This window comes from Xiphias gladius, chromosome 9 (genome assembly GCF_016859285.1).
Source record: "Xiphias gladius isolate SHS-SW01 ecotype Sanya breed wild chromosome 9, ASM1685928v1, whole genome shotgun sequence".
NCBI lineage: Eukaryota > Metazoa > Chordata > Actinopteri > Istiophoriformes > Xiphiidae > Xiphias > Xiphias gladius.
The window spans coordinates 10905012-10916212 of NC_053408.1; the positions used below are offsets into that span (position 1 = coordinate 10905012).

The 11201-nt window shown below is 40.7% G+C and overlaps 1 protein-coding gene across 5 annotated transcripts in view; it reads left to right on the forward strand.

Moving 5' to 3' along the window:
• The window catches only part of LOC120794400 (dynamin binding protein), a 47789-nt gene that overhangs the window by 14634 nt on the left and 21954 nt on the right, over positions 1–11201 (forward strand). For 4 of the 5 annotated variants that reach the window (XM_040135457.1, XM_040135459.1, XM_040135458.1 and 1 more), the window contains one exon: positions 2528–4780. In XM_040135457.1, the coding sequence (XP_039991391.1) occupies positions 2528–4780 (2253 nt within the window). Of the gene's footprint in view, positions 1–2527; positions 4781–10791 lie in introns of those variants that run through there. The other variant, XM_040135461.1, reaches the window with a different exon arrangement.

Genomic DNA, 11201 nt, shown 5'->3' on the forward strand with positions numbered 1-11201 from the left:
TATTGCTTATTATACTGTACTAATAGCCGTTCCACGAAATGAGAGACTTGTAGATAAAAACTAAATTGTTTCTAGTTATTGTCAACATTCTTATTCTGGTGCTAAAATTGAATGTAGTTTTAAAACCATGTATTAGCTTTATGAACATACTAATCAATTGACATATAAGTCATACTGTAACAAAGCAAGCCCTGATTGGATTGAGCATAGTGAATGGAGACAAGGCATACAGGGTGTTTTTCTTTCCGTTCTTGAAAGGAAATAACAACTTAAGAATATGTGCAAGTTATTTACATGATCAAAGAAACAATTCTAACCCAGTGCAAGACGCTGCTGTAATGTCTGGTAGATCTTCTCTAGGAAATTGATTAGGAGAGAAGGCAATGGTCACTTAGTGACCATTGCAGTGGGGACGGATGCCATGACACAGGAGTAAAATTTGTAGGTTTACAAAAGAACCTTGCATTGAGGGTCAGGAACAGATACAGGTTTGCATCAGATCTTGTATAATTTGTTCTCTGGTTTTGGGTTTATAAGAACTGTTTTGCTTAAGGCTATTCACATAACATTAATTCTTTAAATGAATCAAATTTACTAAACCTTATTTTTAGTGTTTAACTTTTTTTTCATAAACATTTTATGACAAAAGTATACTTCTTCAGTGTCACTGGAGGTTCAATCATTTGTTTAGAAATGGGATAAGCTTATTGCGGTTAAGAAGAGCTGCAGCTGTTCCTGAGAAGTCAACATTTTGGAGATGTGCTGTTTTTAACTGTTAGAGCAAATATTGATTAAACTTTCTTCAAATTGGCATAGAATCTGAATTCTTGGCAGTTTATGGCTCTGCCATAATCAATCAAAACTCCAACTATGAATCAATTTTATTAAAAAAAAAAACATATAATGCACAGATGGGAAAATTCTCACTCATTAAATCTTAAATTGTCAAATAAACTGATTAGTAATAATTTCTCTTTTATAGCCGGCTCCATTTTGGTGGGCCTGCTGTTCTTAAGTGTTTAAATCTGTCATCTACAAGAGTTATGGGATGATACACATTTCTCTGCATTTTAATAAATTTCTTTATGCTGTTTACATTCTCTGCCTGGTTAAAGATGTAAATAACAAAAAGTTTGTCATCCCCCATGGGGGAAATTCATAGTTAAAGCACCACAGAAACACGCAGTGATTACACAACACACAAGGTTAATTTCCAAAACTCCCCACTAGATGTCCCCAGATGCCAAACTGAAACCTACATAGACTGTCTACCGCTGACTTATTGTTTTCTTTTCACATTCCTGAATCGTCCGACATGATTACCTTAGTTGTTGTGTTTTGTTTTGTTTTTTTTCTCCTGATTTTTCATTCAACAAAAATCTCAGGGATACAACACTGATGTTTGCAGCTATCTTTCATATTGGTAAAACTTTTTATTGTTGTCTTCTAATGTCATTAGGAGTGCTAGTAATAGTTGTAGTCATAGTTGTAGTCGAAGTATTGTGAAAAGCCATATTTGAATTGTACAGTAAAAGTTGCTTTTAACAAAATAAACATCTTCTGTAAATTTAGTCAAACACTTCTGGTTATGTTTAAACATGTTAAGTACACAATGGGAATTCACAGATTTGCTCTTCAACATCAATTCATTCAGTGTATTTTTATCATACATACATATTTCTTATTTTAGTTTTGATTTATTATCTTATTTTCGATTTAAACCATGAGCAAATTTACTCAATAACAATATTCCAGTATATTTATATATCGTCATAAATAAGTAACATGTCCCGGATCATAGGAAACATAGGAAACGGTCCTCACTGGCCGTCTGAAAGTTGAAATGTTCATTTTCCGTATAATTTTCCATGGTCGTATTGGCAGTGTTCCAGTTTTGGTCACAGACACAATGGGGGGTGGAGCCGCAGGTCTTTGGAATGTGACCTCCATGATTTCTGGCTGACCAGTCAACATTCCTTTAATCCCTGATTCTCCAGATATATTAGCAACAGTTCTGACCCTAGCAGAGTTATTAGAAATGCAATAATAAAGGTAATTTACATGTTTTTGTAATGTGAACAAAGCTACCTGAATTTCAGATGAAAATGTCAAGTCAGTTCAATTCAGTTATGTCCAGTTCAGCTCTGTTCAGTTAAGTGTTTGTCACGGCAGTGCAGAGAATGCTTTAAAAATAAAACAGCTCAACTATCAAGCTCTCTGCCAGACATTTGTTTTGCTAATTACTTAACTGGCTGAATGTGAGACTCAAACAAATATAGAAAATGTGCATATAATGTAGATTGATTAGAGCAACCAGTAGGACAGCCTGTCTGCTATCATTGCCTTTATATGCTGATGCTAAAATGACAAATATAACACATGAGAATAAGAACTGTCTGAAGTTAGTGATTTTAGAAAGTCCAACTTTTTATTTAGCATTTAGGTATGACTTAAAACATTTTCATTTGATGTGACCCCTATCAGTAATATGAACATTAAATGAAATCTTTATTCTATGTCTTTCTAGGTGATGTGGTAGTCGGAGAGGCAGGGGGGTCCATGGACCTCGGGGAAACATGGCAACGTGGCTGTAATGCCTGGGGCGTCCGTGGTCTCTTCCCCATATCATGTGTGAAGGAGCTGAACCTTTCAGGTCACTCGAGGCAGCTGTCTGAACGCTCAGCACAGGCCCAGGCTTCAGAGCTCCCACCATATGCCCTAGGCCAGGCCCGGGCCCTTATGAACCTCCATGCACAGCTAAATGAGGAGCTGGACTTTCGTGAGGGCGACCTGATCATCATCACAGGCCTGCCCGAGCCAGGCTGGTTCCAGGGAGAGCTGGAGGGCCGCAGAGGAATCTTCCCAGAGGGGTTTGTGGAGCTCCTTGGTCCCCTCCGATCTCCACAGGAGCCTGTGGAGTATGTGAATGATGACCCTCAACAGTTCAGTTACGAGGACCCTTATGATGCAGGAGAAGGTACTGAGGAGGAAGGTGTGGAAGAAGGGGATGTTTTTCTGAGAGAGGAAGAGGAGCAGAAGGAGGATGTAGTAGAAGAAGAGGAGGAGGAGGAGGAGGGCAGTGTCTATGGAGTGGCACTGTACGAGTTTCGGGCCATGGAGCAAGGTGAGTTGGACTTTGATGTGGGGGATCGCATACATGTTATAAGCACTTTGGAAGACGGTTGGCTGGAGGGGGAGCTGAGAGGGCAACGCGGTATTTTTCCTCATCGTTTTGTCAAAATAGAGGACGATGGGCAGGGTACTGCAGAAGAAACAAATGTTGTTGAACCAGAAGAAGACAAGGAGAGCAGCTGTACTACTGAATACAGCTCAGGTCATTTATGTCCCAATGGATCAGAGAATGATCCTGAATGGAGGACATATGAGGATCATACAGTGTGGGACCTGGATTTCTTCGAGAGGACTGAGGAGCAGACGTGGCAAAGTGAAAACAAAAGCGCTGGGGCTCAAACTAACAACAGAGCACAGAGAGAAGGAGGTAGCAGGCCTGACTCTCAACCACGTAGACCTATCGCGCCGGCACAAAGGGGGTTTGAGAGACCCAGATCCATTCCTCCAGCAAGGCCCAGACTCCCACCTCGGCCTAGCCTGCCTGCACGCAACCATAGGCACCGTGGCCCATCTTCTGGCAAAAATCGGTCTACCTATACTAATGGTAACACTCAACCGTTACAACCCAAACTAACTCATAGCCTAACCCTCCCTAGCACTCGGTCTGGTTGGCCTAAAGACAGCAGATACTACCAGAGGCCACCAGTGGATGTTGCCACCACCAACAACAGAAGTGCCAGTCTTGGCCAGGCATTAATTAACCTTGTTGAGGGCCATAAACAGAAGAAGTTAACTCGCCATGCTAGTGTCAGTGATGCTGATATGATGATGGGAAGCGCTGATACACGGACACTTTCCCAGCAGACAGTGTGTGGCTCCATTGGGATAATGCCAACATCCATCACCTTAGATGCCTTGGCAACCTCAGCCAGTGACTTGGAGGCCAAGCTATCCCAGCAGCTTTTTGAATTTGAGAAAAGCTTAACTACTTCGTATGGAGATACTAACATGAGTGCTTCAAGGGACATGTTGTCTGTAGGTGACCTGAGCCAGCAATCCCATATTTCACGACACTTTTCTATTGTGGACTATGGTGATGAAAATGATATAATCCGAGGCTCCGCACATTCCCCTGTGTCCCATCTCTTGCAGTCAAATTCTGCCTCTTCCTCACTCGAGAGGCGAAGGACCCTCCGCCCTCCTCCTCCTCGTCCAAGAGTCCTTCGTCCCCCAGCCCCAGCTGCATACAAACCGGCCCGCCCTGCTCCGCGTCCCCCTCCTCGTTGCCCTAGACAAAATACTTCTCCTCCAACCAGCAACCCCCTCGCAAGCAGCCCCATCTTCTACACCCCTGACGAACCAGCTGTAAACCTTCTTGACCAAATAACGGAAGGGCAGGCAGAGTTCGGTGACCTCGCAGCTGCGCAGGAACGTGAAATCCAGTGCCAGTTGGAAGAAGAGAAAGAGCTGGAGAGAGAGATGGAGTTGGAGAGTCAGAGAGAGACGGAGGAGGAAGAGAGGTACCAGCTGTTGCTACGGCTACAAGAGGTAGAGCACGACATGGAGGCATACGCGCACACAGCGGAGGAACTCAGGGCCATGTTGGAGGAGGAAGAGGAAGAGACAGCCCGCATGCAAGCCATGGAGAATCTGGAGTTCTGCAACTACACGCTGGAGACACTGGCCCTGGAACAGCAGCAGCTACAAGGTAAGACTGCTGCAGAGTGGATAGGGGGTAGGAGAAGTGTTTTTTGAACATTTGATGCCTTTACTAGATAGTGAACAGTAGTAAGATGACAGAAAATGAAAGGGAAGAGAGATAGGGGATAACATTCAGGAAAGGTGCCCTGTTTAAACCAGGAAACTTTGCAATTAATGGTCAAGGAGTTGAACCCCTTAGGCCACGAGGGCATATGGGAGTCTTCTATGAGTCTAGTTGGACCAAAAACTGAGCATTCTAGAGATAAAGATAACATGATAGAGCTTACGGATATTCCAGATGAGGTGGGTTGGATGCAACACTTAACACTGGTTGGTTTTTCCCCATAGTAAGTGCTTGGATATAATTTCACAAGGAGTTGGCAGCAGCACAGGAATTAAAAAAAATTAGGCTGAAAAATCATTGTCACAATTATCACACCCGTTAAAAATGCTTAAGAGACAATAGATATGTTCACCAGAAGGTATCAATTAGTATGTGCAATGACTCACAAGTCAGTTAACTAGCAGAATGGGTAAATGTACATGGAAACAATGCAAAACAGAAAACAAATAAAGTAGAATTTTTTTTAGTGGATGTCATAGTTCACTTCTGAGTCCTTGTTGCCTGCAGGTTAGTTCCATTCTCTGAAGACAAAATGTAATATGACAGGAATCTAAAAATGAGACATCAGTACTTACCAGATTTCCTCTTTTACTTGTTATTCTGATTCCTCTGTCACACTCACGCACAAACACTACTTATTAAAATTCCACTGCAAATTATGCAAACAAGACATCCTTATTTACTGTCCACAATGATCTGCGGACGGAGGATAGTGTATTAATTTAAGGGTCATCACAGCGGTGTGTGTGTGTGTGTGTGTGTGTGTGTGTGTTTGTTTGTGTGTGTGTGTGTGTGTTCATTTTGCTTATTTTCTGTACAATGTTAGTTTAGAAAAGTAAGCAATTGTAGCAGAGTTCTGTGAAAGTGAATTTGTCCAGTTTTGAGTTCAGTTTTGTCTTGTATTTTTTGAAAAAAAAAAGATGTTAGAGTTCAATTAAGTTTAGAGGTAATAATAGTTAACAGGTTTTACATCTCATCTAGTATGACTGATTTCTAGTTTTCAAACTGCATTACTTTCTTTTACTATAGTTAACATTTTTTAAAATTGAATCCCAAACAACCCATAAAATCATGTTTTAAGAGGCAAAAATTATGAAATTTAAAAAAAAAAGTAAAATAAAGTGAATTATCAGAACTCCACATAAGTCACATGATAGCATGACCCATTATAAACCTGTATTGAATGTGAGGATTCAGTTGCAGGTTTGCTTTAACGAAGATTTTGCAGATTTTTTTTTAACTTGTTAAATATTCACGTGTAATTAATAAATTAATCACATGTAATTAATAAAATAGGTTGATCAAATAACTACAAACTTAATACATTTTCCCATGACATACAAATGTATAATTGAAACTCCTTGGACCACAGGCAGCCAAAGCTAATTGGATCGGATTTGTTTTTGCCATTTCATACTATCTGGGTGCTCTGTGCTGTCTTTGGCAGCCCCGCACTTTTTCACATAGGTTCGAGGTGCATTCCTGTACATAGTGAGAGGGTAAGCAATGCACACAGGCCTCTGTCTCTTTTTCCACTCTCTCTCTCTCTCGCTCTCGCTCTCTTAGTCCCTCTTTCTCTATCCAAATTTCCTCCCTCCTTCACCTTCCTCAGACTTTCTACACTCTGCACTTTTCATCATTTTCCTCCATTATCTGTTCTTTTCCGAAAGGAGTAAGGAGACTGAAGACACTGGGTGTGAGTTTTGGGATTTTTGCAGTAGTGAAGACAGGTTATGTCCCACTTTAGAGCAAGACCCAAAGGGTGGCTGTGGCGAGCTGTGACATGGCCTGTGGCACACCTCTCCACACTGCTTGGACTGGCTTGGGAAGCCAGGTTTAACAGAGCGACAGGTAGGCTTTAACTCAACATGGTGTTTATCAGGTTATTTATATCAGGTTATTTGTTAGACTGTTGTGCTTTTTGACAGTCGGTGTTTTGTTGACTGTGCATTCTTGCTGTTTTTAAGCATCTCTTTTGCTCTTAGCTATGGCTGCAGTTCTCTTCTCACTGGTCATTGAGTCACTGCAGCAGTTGGCAGATTAGTGCCTTGCTCAAGGGCATTGACAGCAGTTCTTAAGAACGTTTTCAATTGACTTTTCCCATATGGTTTCAACTTCTTCCTGAAAAAAAGTGGGGTGGAAATATGATTACGTTGTAAACTATTTTAATATTTTTATGACTGTTTTAATTATTGAAAGCTTGGTGATAAAAAAATAAGAGAATTCCCTGAACACCTGTCATTCTTGGGTTGGGTGATTTGATGATATCGAATTATCAGAGATCTGTTTCCGCCATGGTTTCCTGTTTCCACCTTTAATGTCTCTGGGTATGTTAGGCTGATGTGGCAAATCAGTTAGCAGAACTGCTTTATGGCAATTGCACCAATTATAATAATAATTAACGCCAGAAGCAGACACTCATGTCAGGTTAATTTATTTCGTCTTTATCACCCACTCCTACTTTATTTATTGATTCTTGTATAATAGCCTGCTAATTTCCCATCTGCACATGCTACTTGTTGTTTGATGTGCTTGCATCAACTTTCTGACAGCAGAGCTCACTATTTCTCTTTGTTAACCACACACCCCCACGTACAGATGTCGTCATTCACCTAGAAGCTTTCAATCTAATTGCAACCATTCACAGAAACAACCAGGCTGCTTTCTTATCTTACTGTGTCTAATTTTAGACTTTTTAGTTTTAGTTCTATTTCACGGCTATTGAAGAAACACTAATAGTGTATTTTTTTCTCTTTTTTTAATTAAAGAGTTTCTCACAGTGTCAGTTAAAGCTATTGTTTCCTTAATCTTAAATCATCTAACTAAGGTAATCTGACTACTACGAGATGAATCCAGTGTATTTTAATTTGATACTTATCAATCTTGGTTTTTTTTTAATACCAGTAAACTAATAATGAGTAATAATGAGTCCAATGACCCATGTCCTGTTAGACTTTTTTCCTTCACTCCCCAATGCTCGTCAGGGGGTGGATCCCTGATCTTTATGTCTGTCAATGAAAAGAATCAGCCTGAGGGCAAGAACAGGTTACATTGGCTACATGTGCCAGGTCATGCAAAAAACAGCTTTGAATCACTCGTCAAACTACAGGAATGCTCACACCCTCCTTTCCCAGTAGTAAATTCAAATATTTAACTCTGGGAAAAACAGCCAAGAACATGCCCATTGCAGTATGTTTGATATGGTAATTACCAACACATTAGTAAAACACAACAGCTTTTAGCAGGAAATGTTAGGATGTTAATAAATTTCCCTTTAATTTCCCTTTAATGCATAGCTCAGGTTCTTTGTTGCAGAAAAATATGTTTGTCATCCTTTTGCTATGCGCCTGTGCACACACATACACACACACTCACCCAGGAGTGAGTGTTTTTCTGTGCTTTTGCGGGGTGTGTTCCTGAGTGTGACGTCTGAGAGACAAAGGCAGCTTATTGTTACAAGGCAGGGAGTAACTTCAGCACTTTGCTTTGCCTGCACTTCACTTTGCAGAGGCCAATTCAGAAGTGTAATCAGTCTCATACTGTACATACTCAATTTGATTCTTCTGAAAAGATTTTCATTTTGGTGTTCTGTATCTTTAAAACTGTATCTTAAATATCTTATATGCAGAGTATGTATATGGTATTAATCCTATATGGCTTTGTTAGAGTGTGTGTGGTGACACTTTATAACAAGAATTATAAAGTTACAGTGGACAAGCCTTCAGCAAGAAATAAAAGAAAGTTCCAAAAAATTTTAATTTGCCAAATGGAATATGAAACACATTGTGCTGTATTTGCATTCTAGTAGCTAGTCAGATATCTCTTTCCCAAGTATGCATGTAAGTCATATCATGGCTGACATGAATTGGGTCATATAATGTGATTAAGCCTCTGTTTAAGTTTAAAACATGCATACACAGCCCTTTTTTTCTCACACACTAGAGCAGGTTTTTTTGTGTTTCCTCTTTTCTTGTTTAAGCTCTTTGACCTTCAGCCTCCTTTAATTCTTTAAACCCACTGTTAAAACGCCTCCCTCATCCTCCATGACACCACAGGCTGATCTGTTTAACGCTGTTTTCAGGATCCGTTTCAGGTTTAGGTTTCCCTCAGTCAGCTTTACAAACTGGGAGACTTCTAGGCTGCAGACAGTTTGATATATGACCTTATTCCTGGGCGTCACACCACTTGTTCTAGATGTGAGGATGTCGATTAAGCCCATGACAGCTTCATTTACATAAACTAACACAGCCAAGGAGAGGAATGTTGTATTTGACATTCCAACAGTTGACACATGTACAGAAACACAGTTTCGGTCGTGTTCTGCTACTGGAAGCTAAGACTTTCAGCACTGATAATTAAACAGTCTTACGTAAGAAGAGAATAATGTCTGAGTAAGATTTCTTTGCTCAGCCTTACCTTGCGAAACTCTGTGTCTGCGGTGTTCAACCTAAGTTTTTGCTTGTACGCTGTAAAAGTGTGCATCTTAACAATGCTTTATGGTAATATACACTAACCTACTTACCAACAAACAAAATCCAGATACATCTGATTCAAAGGGATTTAGGTATTTAAATGTTAAATATCACAATTCATTGCATTGTTTCCACTTGTTTTGTAGTAAAGAAAATAAGAAAAGAGTGCAAGATAAAATCATCTAGTAACAGGGCATTGTTTGTGATATAGGTAGACTCTGAAGCTTTTTATTAAAGTAAGAGCTTCTAGTTTTATTGAACAGCAACTTTTATGTCCTAGTTTGTTATAAAGTTTCTCTAGTATCAACTTGACAACAGTTTAAAAAAGCTGGATTTTATGCAAAATTTAAATTCTAAAAAATAAACCTTTGGTATTCAGAGAACAAAGAAGTGCCAGCTTATGATGTAAATTGAAACTATCTCACATGTTTGTGTCTGTGTGTATCACGTGTATTTGAGTGTATGCAAGTCCTTTAAACCTGTCTCTTGAGTGCCTCCCTCTTACATGGAGGGTTAAGGGGGGGAGGGATATATTATACTACAGCTTTATGAATAGGCCTGAGTTTTTTCTCACACTAAAAGATCGTGTCTCTTCTGAGAGTGGGGACAGTTTCCAACAATAGCTCATTGTACACACCAGCAGCTACTTGCTCAGTAGCTGTTCTGGCCTAATCGTGTTGTGTTCTCTCGAAAATATTTCCCTCTCCACGCTCATTTACTGGCTCTAGATATCTAAATATAATAACTGTCCTTAGATCTTTCTCTTTCACTTGTTTTCTACTTCACACTCCTCTCTCAATCAGTCATTACTCCAAATGAAAACTGCCCCTCCGTGAAATGTGGGGCAAAGTCCTTCTTGTAAACTGAGGTCAGTTTCTTGCTCAGTTTCAGTTTACTCAAAAATATCATGTACTTTGGACCAGTGCTGAAAGTTAGAATATGAAAGTAAGGGCTGGTTGTATACACAGGCAGTGTGTAATGCAACATGAGTTGCATTATTGCTTTTGTGACTGCAGCCAGCATGAATCACCTGGTGAACACAGCAGAGAAACTCACAGGAAAGAACAAAAACAAAGCAAACAGGATACAAGGAAGGATGAAGGATTGTACATGGCAGTGAACTTTGGCTCTGCCGAAGTTAAGTGAAGTTAGTCCCCATCCTCCATCAAAGAAAATCTCCAGGCAGACTGTTTTCCTGCAAACAGAGGTACTAGCCAATTGAAACAATGGGAGGGGTTATTGTGCTAATCCTCCACTCATGTGACTCCACTGAATCATTAACACAAGGAGGCCCCTCCTTCAATAACCCCCCCCCCCTCTCTTCTTCTACGATTCGCTGAGATGGCTGCGGGGAGGGTACGATTGTTACACTGAGGGTTGGGAGGTGCTTTGGCCAGGCAGTCCTGCTGAGACAGTCGAGAGGAAACAGAGAAAACAAGTGGGAGAGTTACAGACAATATGCCTGACAGGTGGAGTCTCCCACAGTGCTTTGTAATGGAATGCAGGACTTTGGAAAGAGTGAGTAAGCCACGTTGAACAAGAAACTGTATCAGCACCGGGCAGGCTGATATAAACAGCTAGAGCCATGAAGAGCCCGGTGGTTTATGGTAAGCCAGTCATCTTTGGTCCAGTGGATTGGAACTATGCAGCTGGTGCCCCGGTAAGGAGAGGTAAGAGCGTGGAGGAGTTGGGGGATGCTGGCTGGGCCAGAGAGAGGGAGAGGATGGCCCATTTGCAGCAGATGCAACAGCTACATCAACTGCAGCTTCAGCAGCAACAGACTGGATATCCTGGGTATGGAGTAGTTCCTCCTGGCCAGCCACAGGGACAAA